This window comes from Eretmochelys imbricata, chromosome 1, assembly GCF_965152235.1.
Source record: "Eretmochelys imbricata isolate rEreImb1 chromosome 1, rEreImb1.hap1, whole genome shotgun sequence".
Taxonomy (NCBI): Eukaryota; Metazoa; Chordata; order Testudines; family Cheloniidae; genus Eretmochelys; species Eretmochelys imbricata.
This window is the reverse complement of record NC_135572.1, coordinates 244,608,821-244,636,001: the sequence shown is the minus strand read 5'-3', so window position 1 is coordinate 244,636,001 and position 27,181 is coordinate 244,608,821. Positions and strand designations below refer to the sequence as shown.

The 27,181-nt window shown below is 42.5% G+C and overlaps 1 protein-coding gene across 1 annotated transcript in view; it reads left to right on the top strand.

Moving 5' to 3' along the window:
- The window catches only part of PIK3C2G (phosphatidylinositol-4-phosphate 3-kinase catalytic subunit type 2 gamma), a 289,894-nt gene that overhangs the window by 135,489 nt on the left and 127,224 nt on the right, over positions 1-27,181 (top strand). The window contains exon 19 of the mRNA XM_077831041.1: positions 22,446-22,608. Within this exon, the coding sequence (XP_077687167.1) occupies positions 22,446-22,608 (163 nt within the window). The remainder of the gene's footprint in view (positions 1-22,445; positions 22,609-27,181) is intronic.

Genomic DNA, 27,181 nt, shown 5'->3' with positions numbered 1-27,181 from the left:
TTCTTAGGAATTTTCAGATAAGAGTCTCATGATAAAATTCACAAAACTCTTGGTATTTGGACACATTTTCTTGAATACCAGGAGTTTTCTGAATGCTCACCAATACTAACAGATACAGTAAAACCTCAGAGTTAAAAACACCAGAGCTATGAACTGACCGGTCAAACACACACCTCATTGTTAACCGGAAGTGCGCAATCAGGCAGAAGCAGAGAGACCCCCCGTCCCCACCGTCACACCCCTCCCCCCGCCCCCAAAAAAGCAAATACAGTACAGTACTGTGTTAAACATAAACTACTAAAAAAAAGAAGGGAAAGTTTTACAAAAATTTGACAAGGTAAGGAAACTGTGATTGTTTCATTTAAATTAAGATGGGCAAAAGCAGCATTTTCCTTCTGCATAGTAAAGTTTCAAAGCTGTATTAAGTCAATGTTCAGTTGTAAACTTTTGAAAGAACCACCATAATGGTTTGTTCAGAGTTATGAACAGCCTCCATTCCCAAGATGCTCGTAGTTCGGAGGTTCTACTGTATCTCACCCAATACGCATAGTGAACCAAACTCGCCACTTTTATTTGTGGGAAAAAAAACTCTAAAAATCAGCATTGAAGAGTGAGAGAAAACTGTTTGGTGATTTGTTTGTTTTGCTATTTGAACAGCGCTAACTGTTAAATGAGCAATGTGTTGAACTTAATTATTTTTTAAGCATGCAAATTATGCCAGATGCAATGTCTCACCTAAGTTGCGTACAATATTTGCTTTGCAAAGAAAAGCATGATTAAAGCTGTTTTTCTTCCGGGTTTGAATTTAAGAACAAAAATTGACCAAAAAGAGACAGAGATTTAAAATGATTGAAACTCTGTCCAAAAGCTGGTGACTGATGCATCTGATGGTTAAACGAGATACAAGAGAAATACTTTCATCATTTTCTAGGTTCTGTAGGATTATATATAAAGAATACAGTATATTCTCTTGCAGTATGAGGCCTTTTTACCTCTTTCAAGCTGTTCAGAAAGAAATTCAGATAAGGCCACAAATCTTTTTTTCCCCTGAAAGGTGAGACTGATTTTTCCTATAAAGAGATACTCAACGGGGTATCCTTTGTTATCACGATATTATAGCCAAAGTGGTAGTTATGCTGAAATAATTATACATTTTGAGACCTTCTGCAGAAGGATTAAGGTAAAGGTTATTGCAAGAGACCCTCACAGTACTGAATGAGTTGGGCTTAATGATCCAATAAATGAGGCAAGAATTTAAACAATCCTTACTACATTGTCTCATTCAAAAGCAGAGTTTTTTTTAAATGTGAGAGGTGGCAAAGGCACTTGTGACAGATGGAGTTAGGCACCTCTGCGTGCTTTTTGAGTCACAGCCCAAGCACACATTGTAACAAAGGGACTTCAGTGTGTATGGAGTGAAGTTAAGTTAAGACACACGAGAATTACACAGCAGCTGGTGACCATTTATGTGTGAGAAGTGGAGTGGTTGGAAGTCTGAACGCATCTTCTGGGCTGGAGTTCCTAATGTTGGTACCTCATCGGTGTAAGCTTTGTCTGTTTTTTACTGTTTTGCTCATCCTTTTTCAAAGCATTAATAGAGACTGCCTGTATACAGTATATTAAAAAGTGATGTGGGGGGAGAATAACCTTTATCTGCCTCCACTCGGTCTAGTCCTTTAGCAGACAGAGATCCACATCACTGAAGCCACCATCATCTGACATGCTAGTTGTTAGTCTCATCAGAGTAAACACAAGGACTGAGTCTCCCCTCTAACTGTGGGGGGGTAAGTCTTTCCAAGAGAGGGCTCAGATATACAGGCAAGGCAGCAGAGAGGCCATGTTGTACCTGTTGTGTGGACAAATAGAGGTTTCTGGGGAAGTAAATCCAGCATCCTTCACCAGTGAATTTTTAACAACAAGGGGAGGTGTGATGGTTCTGTAAACTTCCCAAGTGATTCTGTCACTTGGGCATATTTAAAATGTCACTGTATAGCCCAATTCTATACAGACAGAAGGGTGAACTGGGTAACTACAGGGTTTATCTGCACTAACGCCTCTGATTCTGTAAATATTTTAACCAGCCAGGAAGAAAAGAAAGTACAGTAAAATCCCCTATGCTAAAATTAAAAAAAAAAAAAAAAGCTGAGGTACTTTCACAATCACCTATCTCTGTTGGAACAGAAATGCATAGTTTGCTTGAGGTGAAAAGCCATGGCTTATATATAAGTGGATCATCTTTCGAAGTTGGGGTTGTCCCTCCTTCCCAAACTAAGCTTTCCCCTCTCATCTCCTCCAGTAAATGACTTAATGAGTTAAAATCCCAGGAGATAAATGGTGACTCATAGTATTTTGCTGTAAACAACAAAGGGGCCTTGACATCTTCCTTCAATAAAATCCTGTTTTATGTTTCCTGTGCTCCATTTGTCTAGCTTATGTTGCTGGGCTTATATCCAAGCAGATAAAAATCTTTCTTCTGTTCACATAAGTGCTTATTTTATATGTTTGGCTTCCCTCCGCTCTTGTTCAGTTTCTGTCATCCAGTGGAGTTATAATAAAAGTTCCCTCGAGGCCACCTTCCTCTCCATCCCACTGCTTCCTCACGTGGATGTAGTAGACTTTTTACATTCACACACACGTTTGTGTGTATGTGTGTATGGACACAATGTAGATGATAATCTTTTAACCTTTATGATGCTGGCGTATTCCCTGGTGTTTAACTTTTTGGAAACTGGTGAGTTCCTAAAATACTTACTAGTAAATCAATAGCGGGTATGCTATGCTGTGAGAAAAGTGTTTATAGGCAGCTGAGAGATGGGGCTGAATTGGGATAGTCTAACTGGCTCCATCTCTCCTCAGCCAGCACTCTCAACATTCCCACCTCCCTTGCTGCTGGATCCTGCCTCCATTTTTAGGTCCAGAAGTAGGAGGAGGCTGGGTTTATCAGTTGACCAGGCTGAGAGTGGGGTGGAATTGGCACAGTGCTGGCAGTGCTAGAGAGCGGAGTGAGCTGGGACCAGGTTGAGGTAGTGGTTTGGTATTGAGAGGGTTTTGATCTACCAAGATGGGAAGAAGAGCTTTTTTGGTGGTTATTGAGAGAGCTTGGAGAGGGATAGTTCCCTACCGTGTTTGTTAGAGGGGAGACTGCTGAGAAAATGGGATGAGAGAAGAGGTAAGTAGCAGAAGCGCGGGTCATAGGCCTTCAGAATTAATTGATACCAGACATGAATTTCAGATATGAACATAAGAAAGGCCATACTGGGTCAGAGCAAAGGCCCATCTAGCCAAGTATCCTGCCTTGTAACAGTGGCCAATGCCAGGTGCCCCAGGGGGAATGAACAGAACAGGTAATCATCAAATGATCCATGCCCTGTCACCCATTTCCATCTTCTGGCAAACAGAGGCTAGGGACACCATCCCTGCCCATCCTGGCTAATAGTTCTTGAGGGACCTATCTTCCATGAATTTATCTAGTTAATTTTTGAACCCTGTTTATAGTCTTGGCCTTCACAACAGCTTCTGAAAAAAAGTTCCACAGGTTGACTGTGTGTTGTATGAAGAAATACTTCCTTTTGTTTTCTTTAAACCTGCTGCCTATTAATTTCATTTGATGACCCCTAGTTCTTGTGTTCTGCGGAGTAAATAACATTTCCTTATTTAGTTTCTCCATACCAGTCATGATTTTATAGACTTCTACCATATCCCCCTTCAGTCATCTCTTTTCCAAGCTGAAAAGTTCCAGTTTTATTAATCTCTCCTTCTTAAGCTGTTCCATACCCTTAATCATTTTGTTGCCCTTTTCTGAACCTTTTCCAATTCCAATATATCTTTTTTGAGATGGGGCGACCATATCTGCACTCAGTATTCAAGATGTGGGCATACCATGGATTCATATAGATATTTTCTGTCTTCTTATCTATCCCTTTCTTAAGGATTCCCAAAATTCTATTCACTTTTTTGACTGCCTCTGCACATAGAGTGGGTGATTTCAGAGAACTATCCACAATGACTCCAAGATCTCTTTCTTGAGTGGTAACAGCTAATTTGGTCCCCATTATTTTATATGTATAGTTGGGATTATGTTTTCCAATGTGCATTACTTTGCATTTATTAACATTGAATTTCATCAGCCATTTTGTTGCCCAGTCACCCAGTTTTGTGAGATCCTTGTAACTCTTCGCAATTAGCTTTGGATTTATCTATCTTGAGTAGTTTTGTATCCTCACATGGGTGCAAATTTCCACACAGAACTTGGAAACTTGATGCCATCTCCAGATGAAAGGTACTTTCAGGGTTAGACCCTTGGGTGTCACTATTCCCTGGAAATAGTGCTGACATTACTGGGTCACTTCTGGATTGTCATCAATAAAGCAATTGCATATGCCACTACATGCTCCTTTGTGTGTCCTTGTTCCAGCATGTGCAATCACACTTCACTTCTCTCTGTCAGTCCAGCTTACAATTCCAGAAGAAGTGTCCACAATTTTTCCTCTCAAATAAGGAATTAGGGAGCTTCTATGTTATCTCTTCAAGCTAACAAATATTCCAAAAACTCCTTGACTGAGCTGCTCTTCTCTGACTATTGTTGTTGATGCCTCGAAAAGGGCTGGAAGATGGAGGGCTGAAGTGTGACACATTTAAAAAGGGCTCTTTATTTAGTTGGGGCTTATTTTTGTACATGATGAATATGGAGGGGAATGTATTCAAAGCACTGGCAGGAGCATGACTTAAAGTGCATCACTTTGTAACCTGTGCCAAAACAAGCTATGGATGAACTGGTTTAGATAAAGTAGGTAAAAGGTCAGGTGAATTCTTATTCACCCACAATGAATTTGTACCAAATGTTTGGTGAATTGTGAGGAAGAGAGGTGGTTTATTTTTCCTCCTGAGCTTTGTGGTTTTCTACTGGGCTGTAACTGGAAGTACCAAAACACTTGAAGAGAGTCTGCTGTTATGATATCTTTGTCCTGATCAGAAATGCCTACAGGATATTAGCTTTTGGATGAAGAGCAACTGGCTCAAGCTGAACCCAGACAAGATTTAAGCATTGCTGGCTGGAAATGAGAAACACTTTGAAGAGCTGGCCAAGAGTTTGTCACTATCTTCCATCAAAGACATCCATCAAAGTGGCAAATGCCTCGGGTTCCTGTTTGACTCGTCACTAAGCCTGAATTGCCAGATAGCACAAGTTTCCAAAAATGCCTTCTTTCACCTCCATCTTGCTAGGGAACTTCATCCTTTGCTCCTGGATGAGGACCTGGCCACTTGTCATCTCCAAGCTTGATTACTGTAACTCGCTGTATCTAAAACTGAATGTGAATATGATGCACAGGGTCCAGCTGGTACAGAATACAGTGCACACCTTCTCCATGGTTCAGACTAATATGAGTCTTTATTGCCTGTGCTTAAGTCCCTGCACTGGCTCCCAGTCGGTTTCTGATGCCAGTTTAAGTCTTGGTCCCAATTTTCAAAGCAATAGATGAAATCCCTGCTACACCAAAGACCAGATTTTGATCTATGAACTGCCCCAACAACTCTGCTTTTTTGGATAATGCAGATCCTAAGGCCCAGGATGAAGCATATGAGAGCTGGAGACAACATATTCTCTGTCAAGGGAATCAAGCTATAGAATGATTGTACAGAAGCTATCAGGCGAATCTGGAGTCTGCCTATCTTTGGGAAACTTTGCAAAGCCTTCCTTTTGAGGGATCCCTTTCCACTGCAAGTGACACAGTTTGAGCACCCTTTTATTCCTTAACTCCCATCCACACCAAAAAACCCTACCCAAAGCAGAGTTCTGACCCTATAAAAAGAGAAGAGCCAGAAACTCCATGAAGTCTTCTAGGTACTTTGTTATTGCTATTGATTTTATGTGGAAGGCGCTCATATAATATGGTGATGAGTGGCAATATAAAACCCTAAGACTGATAGAAATGGAAGGGATAGCTCAGTGGTTTGAGCATTGGCCTGCTAAACCCAGGGTTGTGAGTTCAATCCTTGAGGGGGCCATTTAGGGATCTGGAGCAAAAATTGGGGATTGTTCCTGCTTCAAGCAGGGGGTTGGACTAGATGACCTCCTGAGGTCCCTTCCAACCCTAACCTTCTATGAATCTATGCCTGTTCATGAAATGTCCAGAGATGTTTGCAGATCTAAGTGGTTCAAATAGCATCCAGACTTCTAAGTATCTGTGAACTAAGCCTCTAAACTTTTGAAGGATTGATTGTCACTAGTCCAAGCCAATATAATCATCTAGAGGCAGTGGCTTCATTAGATCTCTGTGGCCATATAGAACCCTTCTCTTCTTATGACTCCACACCATATTCCTAGATTGCCATCAGGAGCACCACTGTTCCTTCCGCATCTGTGGGCCACTGTCACTGCAGTGTTCATAAGTTGTAACAGAGGCTGAATTCTATTACTGCCTTTGCCTATTCCCTGTTTTCAGTTCTACTTCCTGGAAACCATCAGAGAGGTCCTCAGAGACCACAGAGTTTCACAAGTACAGGAAGATAAATGCTATAACTTTAGCAAGGATTAAGCTGAATGGGAGGGTGTCATGGGTAAGCTGAGGCGGAGAAGCTGTTTGATAGAGCCTCATGTTTAACTTTCTATAGTGTTCCATGCCACCTAAAGACCAGGCATGGCTGGATGAGACTATCCTGCTGAAAATTGTACAGCTGTGTCCTCAGAGCCGAGAGCAGTCATAGACGTCAAGCAATGTGTCTGACTGAAATGCATGCCACCTACAATAATTAACGCCAATGATGGACTTCTTGCACACATGAGTATGGTGAAAAGTACTCCATGTCTCTTGACGGTTCCTGGATGCAGCCAAAGTTCTAACACATCTGTCAAGGTTCCTTCCCCACTCTTAACTCTGGGGTACAGATGACCCACATGAAAGACCCCCAAGCTTGTTTTTACCAGCTTAAGTAAAAAACTTTCCCAAGGCACAAACTTTGCCTTGTCCTTGAACAGTATGCATCCACCACCAAGTGATTTAGACAAAGGACAGGGAAAGGACCACTTGGAGTTCCTATTTCTCCAAAATATCCCCCCAAGCCCTTACACCCCCTTTCCTGGGGAGGCTTGAGAATAAAGAAGATGAGCACAAACCAGCCTTGGATTTTCAAGACCCAAAAAACCCAATCAGATTCTTAAAAATCAGAACTTTATTAGAAGAACAAAAAAAGATAAGAGAACAACTCTGTAAGATCAGAATGGAAAATAATCTTACAGGCAGTCAGATTCAAAACATAGAGAATCCCTCTAGGCAAAACCTTGAATTACAAAAAGATACATAAACAGGAATACACATTTCTTCCAGCATAGCAAATTTACAAGCCAAAACAAAGAAAACCTAATGCATTTTTTAGCTAGATTACTTACTAACTTTACAGGAGTTGAAGGGCTTGCATCCTTGATATGTTCCTGGCAAAGGTATCACACGGACAGACAAAAGCCTTCCCTCCCCCCCCTCCAGATTTGAAAGTATGTTGTCCCCTCATTGATCATTTTGGGTCAGGTGCCAGTGAGGTTACCTTAGCTTCTTAACCTTTTACAGGTGAAAGGATTTTGCCTCTGGCCAGGAGGGATTTTATAGCACTGTATACAGAAAGGTGGTTACCCTTCCCTTTATATTTATGACAACATCTGTAGCCAAGAGGGATTTTGTTTCCAAAATCAGAATGAGGGTAAATGGCTATGTTATCTGCAGAGCCTCTGCAAATAACACTGTAATAAGGATATAAATTTTTAGTTGTCAATAGAAACCTAGAAATAACTACAGGATGAAATCCAACGGAAGCACACTTGAATTTTTCTCCTTTAATATGATGAAAGTAAAGGGGCTATGGTCAACCCTGATTAATTGAACAGCAATCATTTTTTTCACATTATCTGGGATTTTTAAAAAATATGATCCCTAAACCAAAAGAAAATTAAATCACCAAAATGGAGGCTTTTAAAAAGAAATTTCTTGAATGTTCCATTCTGCCGATATCATTATTTTACATGGTTGTACATAAAAAATGCAACTAGACTGAAAACATAAAATTTGATGATGAGATTATTTGAATAAATCAAAAGCTGCTTTCACTGTAAAGTAACATACATCGTAAATGACACTAAATGCTGTTTCAAATGTTAAATGGGGAATTTTTTAATGTCAATTGATATTTAATGGGTACAGTTGCACTGAGATAGTACAAAATTGTTTGATGCACTGAAAACAAATTCCATTAAGTGAACTTGTGTTAAACACTCAACCATGTTGGTGTGACAGCTGCTATTTTGGCCAGTGAGGCAGGGTTTCGAAAAAGGACTCCCAGAGCCAAATCCATAAGTGTCTACAAATCACAATATTGTGTGTGTGTATTGAAAGAGTGCAATTTCTGGCTCAGAAATGAGATCCTACTAATTAAATTTGATCTTTTCCAAATGTACTATGAGACAGACTCTCAATGACTCGTGTAACCAACAATTATCCTGCACGCTCTTCTATTGATGGGTCAGTCCGTCAGAAAGATTGAAAGCAGCCTTCATGGTAAATATTCTCTCATTTTGCCAGTGTTTTGTACTATACATCACCCATTTGGTGCTTTGTCACATGATGGTGATATGCAAATGCAAAAACAAGCCATAGCTTAGCAAAAGCACACAGGGGTTTCTTTTCCTGGGTCTGCTTTCAGTTCACATACAAAAGGTGTACAACTACAGGCTTGCTTTATGGCCAGGAGTGTGTGAAACAGCAGCTCAGTGGTGGCGACTCACTCCAAACGGCTTTGCTATGCTGCCTCATAAATGCAACCATTTCTACACTGCCACATTTCAGTTGTTAGGGAAGGATGATCTGATGCTATCTGTATTAACTTCTGATGCTCCAGACAGTTGCTTGCTTAGCTGAGTATAGCATCTAAGGAGAAATGGAAAGAGTACAGTTGAGCTTGAGGTGAAACTAAGGCTATTTTCCACCCTTCTGTCCATCATGGATTCAGTAGGAGCACAGAGAGGACAAGATGCTCTGGCTGTTCTACACTACAGGGAGGAGGATTAATCTAAGTTACTCAACTTCAGCTACGTGAATAGCATAGCTGAAGTCAACGTACTTAGATCTACTTACCACAGTCTCTTCACTGAGGTGTGTCGATGGGAGACGCTCTCCCCTCGATTCCCCTTGCGCTTCTCGTTGAGGTGGAGTACCAGAGTTGACAGTAAAACGATCAGCTGCCGATTTATCATGTCTATACTAGACATGATAAATCAAGCCCCACTGGATCGATCACTGCCCATCCATCCGGCCAGTAGTGTAGACAAGACCTCACAATGTGAGAGGAGGGCCTCTAGTGCTGCTGGCAGGTTTCTGTGTCCCAGAGGGAGTATATGTGGCCAAAGTGGAAGCAGCATGGCAAGTGGCTGCTCAGGAGGTGGGGGAGGGCACACTCCACTTGTCTACTGATGCATTACTTGCCACAGGAGAGCACGTTCCATCCCTTCACTTATCTCATTATGCATGGAAAAAAATACTACACCTGCTTCTGCCCTAATGCTTTCTCAACATCCCCAAATGTGACTTTGAATCTGAGATTCAGATCTGAGTCCATTTGTCACAAGAACAAATTTTAATGTCTCTCCTCTCTAGTACCCTGAGCTGCTGCTTTCCCCTGTATGATACACAGGTACTGGCTGTATGGGTGTAGCTCGGGGGGAGGGAGGAGGGCAGTAATCTTATTTTATTAACTTATAGCTGTTGCTATTGTATTCACCTTTATAGTATCAGAGCACCTCACAAGCAACAATGAAGTAAGTTTCTTAACACCCCTATGAGCTAGGAAAGTATTTTCTCAATTTTTCAGATGGGGAAATAGGCACAGAGTGGTTTAAGGACTTTTCCAAACTCACACAGCAAGTCAGCAGCAAAGACAGGACCACAGCTCATCTCTCCCGACTCAGGGCACATAATCATGGTCTCTCCTGGTCTTAAAATCTATGAAGCTATGAATTTTAACCACAAGATCATCCTTCCTCTCCTGAGTAGAGCTGGGCAATATGTGGCTTACAAAACTCACCAGTAAGTGTTGCTTTTTTTATATGAATTTTATTAAGAGTTCTCAAACTCAGCCCAGGTTCGTCAAAAATTTAGTCAAACTTGTTCCCGCTCCTGAACAAACCCCAGCCAAGTTGCAATTGTCCTACAAACCCAGATGAAACTAAATGTTTCCGACTAAGTTTCAAATCCCCAGAACACAAACCAAAACTTGAAAGTGTGCAGTCCACATGAAATGGGACACTTGTTTGCATGAACCCCTGCAAACCAAAGCTGCAGAGTTTCACATATGCCTAAAATTCCTGCAGTGAGAACTTGTGAGGCTAAGCCTATCATCCTTTGGCCTAGGTATGAGAGGCTAAGCCCTTGGTAAGGAGAGGCAGAGTCTGACCATGAAAATAGCTATGGGCCATTTAAAAACAGCAACAAACAGTTCTCTTACAGGATTTTAAGACAAGTCTCTGTTGTTTCAATTTAGTTGCTGATACCCTCTTCTCTTTAGCAAAGCAAGTTTTTGGTGTGGTGAAGATGGAATGAGGTGAAAGCCAGGATATTATCAAAGAAAATAAATAAATAAATAAAATACAATGTTAAAAAAGTATCGGAACACAAGAAGGAAAGAACAAAAGGGGGAGGAAAGAGGAAGAAAAACAAAACTAAAAGGGAGAAAGGAGAAACAGAACTAGGGAGAAGGCGTATGAAGGTAACAGAAACAGGGCTCTGTACTGTGTAAATTCTGTTCTTATAATCTGCCCCTGACAGACATGCAAAGCACAGACGTGAGCTGACAAGGGCTGGCTTTCATAAACTTCCCTGTTTAATTAGAAGAGAGGAGAGATAGCGTCTTTTCTGACGAGAGCTACACAGTAAGGAGAGCTGCAGTCTGAAGAGATTTCTCCCTTCGAAGAGTTGGAGTCATGGAGGGAAGAAACAGTGTTACTGGGACTGTAGAGACTCCCTTATTGAAATATGTGACTCACTCACTCTGCTACGCCCTGCAAGCAAATGAGCTTTGCTAGCTACCTGTACATTGTAAAGAACCTTCATGCCATCCTTTATGTAATTTTCTTTATGGGATGAAATGTCTCCCAAAATTAGATTATTGGCAATCCTGGTCTCTCACTGACCTCTAGTTCACAGTTTTCTATGGCTTGACTGTCTGGACCTCCATGTCTTTAGTAGGTTGTACGGCTTTAGGTCTTATTAGTGTAGCTGTACCAAGGCTTTTGCACATGAGCAGAAGAGTAGCAAAGACCTAGAAAAAGAGAATCAGTATATCACTGAAAGGGTTGCAACAGATTAGCTGGAAGTGTCAAACACTGTCACCATGACTCAGGATCTGTTCCTGCTTCCACTCTTCATGTGTGCTGCACGCCTGAGGAAAAGTCTGAGAGGTCCCTAATGAGCTGCAGGAGACAGATTGTCAAAGGGACTAATAGTGCCCAGGTACATAACTTCAGGGTGCAGAGGAGTTCCTGCTATGCTTCCACCAGGGATATGAAATGACTACTGAGAACAGGGGACTTTTCAGTACTGTAAGGATAGTGAGATACCATGATTACTACAGTACCTATGGCAGTGAATGCTGAAGATTCGTTATACCGCTTTGTGATGGGGTATACAAATCCAACACTGGGCAACAAGAAGTTAAGGAGCTGCTCTGGGCTCAAGCAGCTCCACCCCATCACATCTGCAAGGCATGCACAGATTGGATGAGGAGCTTAAAAGGGAAGCAGAGCTCATTTTTGGCAGACCAGGGAAGAGAACAGACCTTCAGCTCATGAAGAAAGGGCTGACTGAAGGCAGGAGCTTCCCGGACGACCGCTGCCCAGTGATCCCTCCCTGAGGGAAGGGAAGGCCAGGCCAGATTCTGATATACCTTAAGAGGGAATCATTCCCCTCTATTTCTATTAACTCAATTTATTTGTGTTAATTTCCCTTGCTTTTTGTTCATGGACTACCCTGGGGGGGAGAGACTTTGAAGTGACCTGGCTGGAATGCCAGGTTGCAGGAAGAGGCAGACCTTGCAGAGACAGAATGACCATCGGCAGGAGACACCCAGTGGGAGGAGAGCTGCTATGCCATGCCTAGCCTCAAGGAGGGGTCAGCACTGCAGTCCGTTCACACTCTTTCATGCTCTGTAGACTGTGATCTGATTAGACATCTCTGCCCAATCTCCCTTTTCTATAAGTTGATAGAAGAAGGTTGGGAGGGCCAGGACAGGATGTGGGCAAGCAACTGATCTCATCTCCCATGGGCTCCAGGGATGCAGTGTATCAACAAGATCTCTGGATACATGCAGAAACAGCTGGTATCTTTCTCTCCATGCACTAGGGATTGTGTACTAGTGACAGGAAAGAGCTAGTAACATGGTTAAGCAGATGGTGCAGTCTCCTAATGCTTCAGAGGGATGGTGGAAGTAGAGAGCATACCACATGGGGAAGTAGCTACGGGGATGGGCTCCTGGTGTGCAGGGTTGTGCTAGACCCCTTGCTTTCTTGTGTAAATCCCTCGGTCACCCACACTTAGAAAATGAGGTCCCCGAAAATAAACAGTCTATCTGGACATTTCCTGCTCTGAAGTGTGAATTCCTTTGAATAACATTTGAGCTCATGGTTTCAACCCCCTCAAAACAAACACACACAAACTAACAAAAACACACAGGATGGATCAAACTCTAGGATTGTAAATGACTTTACAGGGTCTTGTTCTGGTTGTATGACTGAAATCTGGTGCTACCCCTCAGATGAGTGACCCAAGGCCATAATGGCCATCTAGAAAGTTAATTTTACTTTTTTTTTTTTTTTTAAACGGAAGCTTATTCTGTTTTAATGTCAAAAAGTACAGTGTCTTAAAGGAAAGTTAACCAGAGTCCTTTAGTATAAATCAGGTTTAATTCTGTGTCGTTTTTCTGTAAATCCTGATTGTCCTATGCATACAGAACTGTTTAGAATCAGCTCTGTCTCATACATTTTGTTTTATAATGTCATAAAGGATTTTTTGTTCCAGCTGTGAAGCTAATAGAAAGTTACAGAAGCTATCCAAAGCCATTTTAGTAGACATGAACTACGCAGACAATGGGAGGGGGGAAGTGTTCCACTAAGCACTCTTCCTCTCGGTGGATTACAGTGATGACTGTGGCCCAGATTCAGACACTGTGTAAAGCAGCGCAACCCCACTAGCCTCAGTGGAACTACACAGACTTGCACTAGCATTGAGTTTAGCCTGTTATTTATATGGCTTCAGAGTAGCCACAACCACTCTATGGGTCAAATTCACTGCTAACATATGCAGGCCTCACTCCACCAACGTTGCTGGTGCTGGGTCTGCATATTCTACTGGTGAACTTAGCACCCCCACACATACACTCTCATTCATTACAAGCCTACAGTGCAATTGTACATGAGGAGAAGACAGTCCTTTCAGATATACCTGGAATGACTGCCTCGTTTCACTACTAATGGTGACCTTTTACAGTGATATGTGGCTTTAGCTCTCAAGCTTACCTGAGTGAGGCATTGCATGACAGTCTGACAATAATGTGGCATTTGCCCCAAGGAGAATGTCCATTTGAAAGAAGCACAGAGGCCCAGTCTGGCACTTATATGTTAAGATGTGGGTGGCAATGACATAGTTAGAACCATTTCTCAGTGAACTCAAAACAATTTTGCTCCATTCATAACCTGTATTCAGCCCTTAAGATGTTAAATGTAACAAACTTGCTACACACTTTTTTGTATTTTGGGTACACTTTGTGCTTTTGTGACGACTCCTGGTTCTGTGGATGAGGAATTGGTTCTTTAGCTTTTAAAGGCTGAGGCCACTCTGCATTTGGAAATGAGCTTGAGTTTCAGAATTCATATTTGGATTGCAGACACCCCATTGTTTAGGAGTGTTATCCCTGGAGTTTTGTCCTGGCACTCTATTAAGATGGGGCCATTAGTGAAATTCGAATACTGATTTAGCTTCTGAACTCCCACAAAATTCAGCAGTGCTTGTATGCAGAGTTTGGTTTGGGATAAGTATTGGCTTATTAGTGCAACAATGGTTTGCTGAGATGCTAATTCTGTTCTGTTTTACTGAGGATTGGTGAAAGGTAACCATTCTCTTGACTGCCAAATAAACTTTGTGTGCCTCAAGCTTAACTATCACATCTAATACCTATTGTGCAACAATGCTACACTGTTAAAAAGTCATTGACGTCTAGGCATCTGTTCTAGGTTATATTTTAAAAGAAATTAGCTTACTATGAATAGAAATGTCATGACAATTTTAAAGCAAAATTTCAGTGGAAACCGATGTATTTTGTTGGTTAAATATTCAAGATCAATGTTTTGAAACCCAGACAAAAGAGTGCTGTTCTAGCTGAAAACCAGCAAGTGAAACTGACTGCAGTTTCATTGTCTCAGCTGTGTGAAGTACCAAAAGTATACTGTTGCTGTGCACTGTTAAGCATGTTTCATATTCCACCCCACATGATTTGTCTAAAACATTAAAAAAATTAAATATTAAATAAAATTTAAACATTTAAAACATCGAATACATCTGCATTTAGTAGGCAGTTAGCCAAATAGTCTCAACAAGTCACCATTAATTCTCTCCTTTCTCTGTAAAAAGAGGGATGAGGTCTAAAATGAGCCAGACAACCTAGAACACTTTTATGTCACTTCTCTTGTGAGTCCATCAGTTTGTGGATGGTTTAAGTTCTCATTTGAAGACAAAGAGTTTGTTTTTGAATAACTTTTCAGACATAGAATGGTGCACTGGTGTTTTCCTAAATCTACAGATAATGCCTGATACAGTAGCTCTGAAAGAGAGGAGCTGACCATCTCAGCTGACTCTGAAGCCTAAGGAAAACGAAATACATGCCAATATATACTTTCATTTCTGGTCACTTTATCAGGAACATCCTGCCTACTTGAGGTAGATAATACAGAAGTTAGAGATGAAAAAAATAGGGATCATATAGTCAATTCACAGTGCATGATGTTCCCCAATATGTTAGATGTTATATGGATCTCAGTGGTATAGACTGTTTATTTTTGTCTTTCTCCTCTGTTGCTCAGCTGGCTACTACATTTCAATAGCTGTATACAGAATGGTGGAGGGCCACTCTGAGGAGAAGCCACTTTAGTCTCATCTGTTAACTGATCTTCTCATGGCCTTGTCTTCTACTAATCCAGAATTTTCCTCCCTGTGTGTGTGGTCCCCCCGCCCCTCCCCAATTTATCTTTTCCAGTGTTTTTCCACTTCTGGAAGCATTGCCTAGGAGGTTGGACACCAAACTGTTTTAAGGGGCAGGGGCAAGTCCACAGAGAGAAAAAATTTTATATCCCTGCCTTCCAAAACAAGTGGGTGTGGCTCCCCTTTCCTTCTCTCTGAATTGGCAAAGGGCCACCCCATGAGAAGACCAATTAAAAAGTGAGACAAATTAGGCCTGTTCTAGGCCCATTCTATATGTCTAGAGATACACATATAGATATGTAGGCAGAGGGGTGTGTTTGTAAAGATCTTCAAGAGTCTTTAGAATCTATAGTTTCTATATAACATATGCTATGTTGATACCATTATCAAAGGGATTATTCCTGTTATCTTTGGCAGGGTGTGCAGGATTGTAATTAGCTGGAAAGGAACCTTGTGAAATCCAGCCTTCCTTCAGGAGAGAAAAAGGAAAAACTAATAGTATAATCTTAAATATTTTATTTGCAACTGGGTAATTAGTAGCAGTGATTTGCCCACTCTTCCTCACTGCCCTTCACAGATGTGCTGCAGGTATTACATTTCTGTGACTTATTTGTCACATCTCTGATTCTAACGTCTATGAGCAACCTGCAATGGGATTTAACAATACCATATTTAGACCTTGAGCTCATCCCCACTGCTCAACCCCACCCCACGTCCTGACTCTCCTCCATGCCTCCTAGCAGCCTAAAATATTTTCTCCTGGGTTCTCATTAAAATTCAGATTGCTCTTTCTTTTCTTATGTTTTGTGCATGTGCATATGCCATAGCTTGATGCATTTTGAGAACATCAAAGATATCCCAGGGTTGTGAGTTCAATCCTTGAGGGGGCCATTTAGGGATCTGGGGCAAAAATTGGGGATTGGTCCTGCTTTGAGCAGGGGGTTGGACTAGATGACCTCCTGAAGTCCCTTCCAACCCTGATATTCTATGATTCTATGATATCTTGAGAGTGTTGCAGGACATACCTGTATATACCAAGGTGCGTGCCTCCCTTAGACACAGGGCCCATACCCCTCTGGAGAAACATCCATTTTCCATGCTAACCTATTGACAAATACTGGGGACTATGTGATGACATCATTTAAAAGCATTCACTGCTATACTAAGCCTTGGAGTCCTGCAGTAATGTCCTTTCCTTCTCTGACTCTGCCTGCTTCCAGCTGAATAAAACAAAGGATTAGAGAAACAGGAGTAATCTGTATATTTACAACAAAACATGAATAATACCTTGGTCAAAATATTCAAAAGTGACTGGTGATGTTGGGTGCCTTGGTTTTCAAGTGCCCAATCTGGAGCACTTTAAAGGGTTTTCAGAGTATGAGTGCACTCAGGTCTTTTTAAGTTCTCGTCAACTGAGACACCCAAAATCACTCATCACTTTTGAAAATGGAAGTTTTTATCATGTTTTATTGCATATGCATAGAGTATGTGCTGGTATATACAGTGGATATATGGGTAAATACACCAAACCAGCTTATTAAATAGAAACATTAATTTTTCCTTATCACTGCCTAGGGCTCTTAGAAGTTTTACCAACTCTGCCTCACTTATGAACTTCAGGCAAATTGTGTCTCTCTTGTCCCTTATATCCGTTAAGGGCCTGCAACCCCATAGTAGGCTATTTGGGAATTCTTACTCTCTTTACCACATCATTGAACTTCAAGTCAGTGTCCTTCTTCTCTTAGCCTTTTTGTGATATTCCCCAGCCTGTGATCTATTGACAGTGAGTCTAAAACCACCTGTCTTGCTCTGGTCAAAGTCAAGTATCAAAGTAAGAGATCTGGAGATTGGAGAAGAGCCCATCCATAGAAGGAGAGCTTCATCTGTTTTCCTATTGCTGGTCCACAAGACCCCTATGTTCCAGGATTGCCGGCCTGGAATATAAGCAAGATTCCAGGCTTAGTTCTAATATGCAGCATTCTGTAGCAAACGTTAGAGGCTAAATGTGTTTCCTTGCTTCACAATTCCTGACTTTGAGTCATTCTAATTATAGTGCATTCCTATTGGGACAACAGCTATTAGTGTGTCCAGTTGTGTCTTGGAAGTGTCATTCGTGTCTTGATGATTATATTCATCCTGTGATTTCACAGGGCACAGCTGCTCCTATCTCTGCCTGGTTCTCAGACTGCAGTGGATGTGTGAGGATGTGTGAGCCTGGTGACAGTGAAGACAGAATTGCAATTGCTTATTTGTTCAGTTGCAGAGTAAACACTACAGCAAAACCCAGAATGAGTCATTACATTAAAGGCTGACCTTTGAGATCCACCTTGTTTTGTTTTTATAAAATGAAGATGAAAGTCAAATGTAGTTAATTCCAATCATTTTGAAAATTAAGGTCAATACAGTGGCTTTTAAAAGCACATCTGTGAGGAGTGAGTGGTAGGGAGTTGCATTGCTTGAGCTGCAGTTCCTGGATGTATTTCGTCAGCAGAGCACTGAGGTGAACAGAATCTCTCTGAAGAGATACGGTAAAGAGGGGCAGACTCCATTTCTGCAACTGCCATGTGCTGAAACTGTGCAGCATGTGTTCTCCTCCAGTACTGGCCTCCAGCTGTTGCAGAAGTGGAGGGAATGATCATGACAGCTGCTCCACCTTCCTGCCCAGCTTGGGCTCACAAAACACAGGTATCAAAATTTTGTCTCTTCCCCTCTCCTCTGTGTTCCTCCCCTCACCTCCGGCCTGTGCATGAGCAGCTGGAATCTGGTCCTAAATCCTTTTTCAACTTAAAAGAAAACATTTGTCAAGTACGTGCGTGTGCTAAGATTATTAGAGTTTAGTTCTCCTGGAGCTTGGCCTTAATGAGAAACTAAAAATGGATCAAATTGGTTGATCTTTCCTATACAGGAAGTCTCTCTATTTAAGATAGAAAAAGTTGCTTTTCCTGGTTCTAATGAATTCCAAACCACGGATTCATTAAAGGAAAGGTATCTCAGTGCTGTGTATTTAAGAAGAACAAAGGTCACTGAATCCCAAAAGGAATGTTTCATACAGGAGAAGGTAGCCTTCATAGTTTCTTTAAATTGATACCATAAGAAAAAGGGACAGCTGAATTCATATGATTTATGCTCTCAGGGCTAAATTCAGAAACAAGTTTAAGTGGGTATAAAGAATTCTAAAATGGTATAAGTTATAGTGCTCCAGACCATTCAGCATGCAGATTACACTAATTTAGATACCCTTAGACTCCCTCACATACTATATTTTTCCACATGGCCTCTGCCTCCTTCAGTACCCAGGATGGACCGTGCTCAGGGAGTGCGTCAAGGTTGTGTGTATTAAAAGAAGGACCCTTCCTCGTTTGTCGCATTAGTTGGATTGTGTGTACTAGCTGTTGTACTGGGGCAGGGGACTGCAAAGAGATGACAATCTCATAGTTAAGGCAGTTGAATGTTGAGAACAGGATTCTACCTCTGCTGTGGAGTTCCTATGGGATGCTGGGCAAGTTACTAAAACCGGGGTGAAAGTAAGTCAGGACACTTACCAGTATGGGGCTGGGGTGGCTCTGGTCCCCAGAAGGGGCGGGGCCTCGGGTGGAAGGGGCGGGGCTGGGGAGGGGGTCAGCATCCCCCAGCCAGCCCTTTCAGGCCATCTGGCCCACACGGCCAGGGGCTCCCGTGTTGGTTTAAAGGCCCCGGGGCTCTGGATGCCACTGCTGCGGCAGCGGTGTCCAGAGCCCCCGGCCTTTTTAAATTGCCGGCCCCAGGACAGCTGCTCCCTTTGCCTCCCCCCCACACACCTGTCAGTGTGCTGGGTGGGGGCAAAATGGGCAGGGACGTTAAAGCGCTCCAGGGTCCTTTGCCACGGCAGGGCTTTAACACTGCTGCTCCCACCCTCACCCCCTTCCATCGGTGGCCCTGCTGGTATAGACCCTACCAACAGGGCCCCTGACAGGGGAGGCAAAAGAGGCAGGGACATTAAAGTGGCAGCACTTTAATGTGGGCTGGGTATGGGCCGGGGCCGGTTCTGACCAGTATGCAGTACCAGCTGGTACTGGCTCACTTTCACCTGTTTCTCGTTTTCTGGGTGCTTGACTCGAGACACGTGATTTGAGATTTGCAAAAGTGTTGAGCATTCATAATTGCAACTGAAGTCAATGGGAGCTGTGCTCTGAACAAATAAAGTGCTATAAAATGCAAATTTCTCTGAAAAATCAGGCCTTAGGCATCTCAAATAGGACTTTCGAAATTATCAGACACTTTGGAAATTAATGCCTCTCAGCCTCTGTTCCCAGTTGGTAAAATGGGAATAGAAATACCACCTTACCTCACAGGCATTTTGAAAGATAAATTAATTAATGTTTGTGAAGCACTTACATACTATAGTGATGAGCACCAGAGAAAAACCTCTGAGGAAATAATAATTCTGTCTTACAGAGCAGGATTTGAATAGTGTGCAGTAAATAAGGCCTTTGAACAATGAGGAAAAAACAAAGCATTGCATGATGATCAGTGAACGAGCACTTATTCTCCTGTACACTGAATGAAGCAGGTGTCAGGGGCCTGAGCTGAAATGCAGATCTGTTGGCTCCTTGTATCCAATCTTGCGGGCCAGTCAGTCAAGTGATTCTGCAGCCACCCAGCTGGGCTCATTAATCAGGCTAAGGGCTGAGCTGGCTAGCCCCAGGCTGAGTTAAGGGAACTAAAGCCCCCAGTTCCTGACAGCAGTTGTTCCGTAGGAAAAAAAATAGTATGTAATGATGTAACTAAAGACTGTATCATAGAATCATAGAATATCAGGGTTGGAAGGGACCTCAGGAGATCATCTAGTCCAACCCCCCTGCTCAAAGCAGGACCAAGCCCCAGTTTTTGCCCCAGATCCCTAAATGGCCCCCTCAAGGATTGAACTCACAACCCTGGGTTTAGCAGGCCAATGCTCAAACCACTGAGCTATCCCTCCCCCCAATGCATATCAGAATGCATATGCACGAGGGAGCCGAAATTAAAGGTTGAACAGCCATCCTTAATGCTGGCATTTCCTAACTTTTAACTGTATATACCTGCGGGAGTATACTCCTGTGAGTTACGTAAGCTAGAAATGACATGTTTGCTTCTTTACATTGCTCTAGTTGAGTCAGGTTGAGTCTGCACAACAGCTTGAATTGCGCCAGCAACAGTCATGTTCAAAAAACAGTGATCAAGAACAGTTCTGCTAGAACTGGGCTAGAACGGTTTCGCTGTTCAGCACGGACAGTGATTTTTAAGAAATATCTGTTCCGGTTACAACTGTGCTAAGTCACACTATGGAGTCTAAGGCATAGGTTTTGAACCTCAGCAACTCTAGCTGGCATCGGTCATAATGCACGAGCTGTTAGAGTGAGTGAGGATTGGAACGGAAGCTCTGCCACTAAGAGTGTGGAGTCCGTCTGTATGCTGGAATTCATCTCCCACAAGACAGTGAACTGACAATTCATATTCTCGTTCAACCCAGGATATAATTATTTGTTTGCAATAGACTGTACTAAGAAGTGTCATTTCCAACTTCCGGGGGGAGAGAAGATGACAAACTTACTTCTCGTATCTCCCCCCTCTCTTACGTGTCTAGGCATTACTAGCAGAACACTACAGGTAGTTTCAGTGTTTTCAGTGCTTACAAACCTGTTAAAAATTCAGATTTTTTATGCTATTGGGAAGGTTTGTCAGAAACCAGCAGGTGATATTATTCTGTATTGAATTGTCACTTTCTCTTGGTGGCAGAGGAAGCTCCAGGGGAGCAATTGTCTTCATAAAAGGCAACAAAGAGAACAAAAAAAGTCAGCAGGGAAAAATACATGAAATCCTTACACTCTACTTCTATTCAGTTAAATCTGAACACAGATTTCAGGCACAACATATATAAATGCTTGGCTGTAGTAGCTTTATTGTAGTACAGTGACAAAAAGGGGCAGAGTTAAGGTGCATTGGGGAGCCCCAATTTATGTTCTGCCATCTGTGCAGTAAAATCTTTTCTCTGCTAATGTGTGTCCTATTAATATGTGTATGCATGTTGTTTCCTTTAACCCTTAAACTTGCTAGATTTCAGGTGGACAACCTTAGATAACTAAAGCTGTTCTTAGGGTTCAGTGGCCAGGTCAGCTGGGGAAGTTATTTTGGGGATCAGGCAGGATTACTGGCAGAATGGGATGTTTTGGGGGTGGGGTTGTGGGAGGATCATGAGGCTGAGAGTGGTCTAATGCTGCTTATAGAGGGGTAGAAGAACAAACCAGGAGATGGGCAGAAAGCTGATGACAAATGAGCTCTATATCTACACAGGCTGACAAAAAGAAGACTTTTTTTTTCAGTTGAACTAGCGTACACCAAGACCAGCTCAAATGATCTTAAAGGTGTTGAACTGTCTCTACTTGGATGTTAAAGGTGAAGGGGCATGGGGGTTTCCAATTGAGTTAAATAAATTCAATTGCAAAAAGCATATTTTTCCCCATGTGGACAGGGCTGTGGATGGAGGAGAAAATTGGATGAGGCTCAAAGATTAATATACCTGTTACTCTACCCCACCCCCTAGTCAAGACATGTTGATGATGACTCGTCATAAAACTTCCCCAAAGTTTTGTCAGAATCAGAACTGGGTTTTTAGTCTGGATCCACCTCTGACAAAGAAGAGATGGATGCAGTGGATGCACTTAAAAAGTTAACTCAGGGTTTAGAGGTTTTATGGATTTCAGAAATATTCCTGCACTTAAAAATGGTGAATACAGCTGAAGCTGGTAGCACCTTTAGACCAGTATGAACTTTTAAAATGTATCCGCTGTATGCTCGCTGTAAGTGTTTGTGCACATGTGAAGTTGCTGGGGTGGGTATTGTGTGTGTATATGTATAAAACTGAACAAAAGAAAGTAGAAAATACATTCTTCTGACAAATGTTTCTTTTAGAAATAAGAAGCAAGTGCAGGAACTGCTCTGTGGATGGCAATAAGAAATAGCAGGTTCCTATCGATTTTACACTCTTGGAATCTCATTAGTTATCAGATGAAACTTGACTACTGCCAACAAATAAACAACATTTTTTCCATTCTCTCCTGTTAAACTGCCCAAAGCCACCAAATACAGATTAGTCTGGAGTATGTTCATTGTTCTTGTTAGAGGTGGTATAAAAAAACATCAGTTTTTAGGGTACACAACTTTTTTCTCCCTCCTCCCTTCAGGCTTTTAAAGGATGCACAGATGTGAAGCTCATTTCAAAAGCTGGTATCAGAAACTACTAGCTGCTGTCCAATTCTGCGCAGGAAAAACCTTAAATGATGAGTTTTCTAAGGAGAGGAAACTTATCAAAATTCTGGGAGATGTTGCTGAAAAAGTCAAGGCTGCCAGCGACCCCAAAAAACAGGTTTGTTAAGACTTTCTTTTTCCTTTGCCTCTGTTTTGTACAAATAACTTTTAATTTTGAAGCGATAGCATCTATCTCCTAAATTGCCCTTTGTTATAGTAAATAGCTCCATATTTTGAATAAAAAGTCCCCCAAAGTTTGTGCTATTCTGCACTCATGTACACATTTAATGGTTTGTTTCTTTTTGTGGGAGGAATGTAAACTCTGCCCCCTAATTAGTAAATCCCAAGTAAATATGCGTAAATCCCAAGGCTAAGCTTCTTAATCGTATACAGTGGGTACCATTCCAATTTTCCAGTTTGCCTTGGCAAAGCAGATAAACACCTCAGCATTTGTGGTAGTCTATATACTTAGCATAGTGGTCACCAAGAATCCTATAATAATGTAAAAAGAAAAGGAGTACTTGTGGCACCTTAGAGACTAACCAATTTATTTGAGCATAAGCTTTCGTGAGCTACAGCTCACTTCATCGGATGCATACGGTGGAAACTGCAGAAGACATTATATACACAGAGACCATGAAACAATACCTCCTCCCACCCCACTCTCCTGCTGGTAATAGCTTATCTAAAGTGATCACTCTCCTTACAATGTGTATGACAACCAAAGTTGGGCCATTTCCAGCACAAATCCAGGTTTTCTCACCCTCCGCCCCCCCCCCACACAAACTCACTCTCCTGCTGGTAATAGCCCATCCAAGTGACGACTCTCTTTACAAAGTGTATGATAATCAAGGTGGGCCATTTCCAGCACAAATCCAGGTTTTCTCACCCCCCTCCCCCTTTCCAAAAACCACACACACAAACTCACTCTCCTGCTGGTTTGAGTTTGTGTGTGTGGTTTTTGGAAAAAAAAAAAGGGGGGGTGGGGGTGAGAGAACCTGGATTTGTGCTGGAAATGGCCCACCTTGATTATCATACACATTGTAAGGAGAGTGATCACTTTAGATAAGCTATTACCAGCAGGAGAGTGGGGTGGGAGGAGGTATTGTTTCATGGTCTCTGTGTGTATATAATGTCTTCTGCAGTTTCCACAGTATGCATCCAATGAAGTGAGCTGTAGCTCACGAAAGCTCATGCTCAAATAAATTGGTTAGTCTCTAAGGTGCCACAAGTACTCCTTTTCTTTTTGCGGATACAGACTAACACGGCTGCTACTCTGAAACCTGTCATAATGTAAGTATTTGTAAAGGCACAGCCACAACTGTAAACTATTTTTAATGAGCTGTAATACCTGAGCCACAGTTAATGTCTTTGGCCCATATTCATATCAAAATATCCATAACCTTTTGAGCCACATCACTAAATGTGGCCAAGGATGATGTCTCCAACATCCATCAATCTATTAACTAAGATAAAGCCCAAACCTCTTCTGAAAATGTTTACCTTTTGAACTTAGTTTGCTTATAGCAGGGAGATCTCAAGACTCTAGTGCAGCAGTTCTCAAACTTTAGCAACCCAAGGACCACCCCGTTTTGATGTAAAATTTTCAGCCCCCCCGCATCAAACCTCCCCACTCAGGCCTTGCCCTGCCCCTTCTCCAAGGCCCCACCCCCTGATCACTCCATCTACCCTCCCTCCAGGGTTCAGATTCAGAAGAGGGTGTGGGCTCTGGGAGAGTTTGGGTGCAGGAGGGGGTGCAGGCTCTGAGAGGAAGTTTGGGTGCAGGCCCTGGGAGGGAGTTTGGGTGTGGGAGGAGGTGAGGGGGATGAGTTCTGGGAGGGAGTTTGGGTGCGGGCTCTGGACTGGGGCAGCGGGTAGCAGTGTGGGAGTGGGTGAGAGCTCCAGCTGGGCTGTGCTTACCTCTAGCTGCTCCCAAAAGAGACTGAGGGGGACAGGGGGTCTCTGTGCACTGCTTCTGCCCGCAGGCACCACCCCTGCAGCTCCGATTGGCTGCAGTTTCTGGAGTCAGCACTCACGATGGGGGCAGTGTGCAAAGACCCCTTGTTCCCCAGGGCCTCAGGGACATGCTGGCAGCTTCTGGGAGCGGCACAGAGCCAGGGCAGGTAGGAAGCCTGCCTTAGCCCCACTGCACTGCCAGACGTCTAGCTTGCAGGAGGCACTGGGCGGGAGAGGGAGGAGTTGATCAGCAGGGCCTGCGGACCCCCTTGGAAACCGTCAGGGGCTAGCGGACCCCAGTTTGAGACACGCTCCTCTAGTATTTAGTGTCTCTTTAAAAGTTTAATGTTAGATTTCTGGGAGATGCTAAGTGCTTCCTTTGAGATGCTGAGCATTCTCAATTCTCAACAAAGCCAATGGGAGTGGAGAGTATTTAACATCTCAAAGAAGGCACTGCCCACCTCCCACATCACACCTATTAATAGATAGAAGATGTATCCCCTGTTCCAAAGGGCTTGGAGACTTCTCCTCCAACATATGCAGTTTGCATGAAGCTCAGGCACATTCTAACTTTAGCCCACGTGGTTACTGAAGTAGCCGTTATCGTTACTTAGCTGACGGCTAAACTCTTTCTTGCTGAGATCTCAACTAGACAGACCAGAGAGCCAAATAAAGTTAAGACCTATCACTGCATGTTGTCAGAGTCTGGACTCTGTTTTGCCTCTACTAAGGACTCAAGGATTTTAAAAAGAGAGAGAGAAAACTTAGAGTCATAGTTTTTGAGATCAGAAAGGACCATCGTGATCATCTAGTCTGAGCTCCTGCACAGTGCAGGCCACAGAACTTCACCCACCCACTCCTATAATAGACCGCAACCTCTGGCTGAGTTACTGAAGTCCTCAAATCATGGTTTAAAGACATCAAGTTACAGAGAATTCACCATTTACTCTAATTTAAACCTGCAAGGGACTCATGCCCTGGGCTGCAGAGGAAGGTTAAAAAAAATATCCCAGGGCTTCTGCTAATCTGATCTGCAGGAAAATTCCTTTCCAACCCCAGATATGCTGATCAGTTAGACCCTGAGCATGTGGGCAAGACCCACCAGCTAGACACCTGGGAAAGAATTCTCTGTTGTAACTCAGAGCCTTCCCCATCTAGTGTCCCATCACCGGCCATTGGAGATATTTGCTGCTAGCAGTTGCAGATCAGTTACATGTCATTGTAGGCAGTCTCATCATACCATCCCCTCCATACATTTATCAAGATCAGTCTTGAAGCCAGTTTTTGCCCCCACTGCTCCTAGGGAGGCTGCTCCAGAACTTCACTCCTCTATCTTCGCCTAATTTCAAGCCTAAACTTGCTGATGGCCAGTTTATATCCATTTGTTCTTGTGTCTACATTGGCGCTTAACTTCAGTAATTTCTCTCCCTCCCTGGTATTTATCCCTCTGATGTATTTATAGAGAGCAATCCTATCTCCTCTCAGCCTTCTTTTGGTTATGCTAAACAAGCCAAGCTCTTTGAGTCTCCTCTCATAAGATCAGTATTCAATTGCTCGGATCATCCTAGTAGCCCTTCTCCGCACCTGTTCCATCTTTCTTCAATTTGGAAGACCAGAACAGCATACAATATTCCAGATGAGGTCTCACCAGTACTTTGAATAATGGTACTAACATTTCCCTGACTCTACCGGAAATACCTCGCCTGATGCATCCTAGGACTGCATTAGCCGTTTTTCACAGACTTTTTCACAGCCATTTCACATTGTCATCTTGTGATCAACCAATACACCCAGGTCTTTCTCCTCCTCTGTCACTTCCCACTGATATGTCCCCACCTTATAGCAAAAATTCTTGTTGTTCGTCCCTAAAAGCATGATCTTGCACTATTAAATTTCATCCCATTTCTGTTACTCCAGTTTTGAGATCATCTTGTCTGATATTCCAGGTCTCGTCTGTATTGGCAATTCCTCCCAACTTTGTGTCAACCTCAGTTTTATTAGCACACTCCCACTTTTTGTGCCAAGGTTATTAATAAAATGTTAAATAAGATTAGTTCCAAGACCAGTCCCTGAGGAGCTCAACTAGTAACTTCCCTCCAGCATGTCAGTTCACCTTTCAGTGTGACCCATTATTGTTTCTGCTTTAACTGGTTCCTTATACACCTTTCAATTCTTATATTAATCCCCATCTTCTCCAATTTAACTAATAATTTCCCATGTGGAACTGTAGCAAATGCCTTACTGAAATCCAGGTAGATTAGATCTACTGCATTTCCTTTGTCTAAATAAATCAGTTATCTTCTCAAAGGAGGAGGTCAGGTTGGTCTGGCACAATCTATCTTTTGTAAAACCATTTTGTATTTTATCCCAATTCCTGTTTACCTCTATGTCCTTAACTACTTTCTCTTTCTAAATTTGTTCCAAGACCTTGCATGCTATTGAGGTCAAACTAGCCAGGCCTATAGTTTCCCAGATCTATTTTTTTTCCTTTTCTTAAAAATAGGAACTATATTAGCAGTTCTCCAGTCATAGGATATGACCCCCAAGTATACAGATTCATTAAAAATCCTTGCTATTGGTCTTGCAATTTCATGTGCCAGTTCCTTTAATATGTTTGGATGGAGATTTTCCAGGCCCACCAATGTAGTCTGATTAAGCTGTTTGAGTTTGAATTCCACCTCGGCTGTGGTAATTTCTACTTCCGTATCCTCATTGCCATGAGGCACCCTGCCACT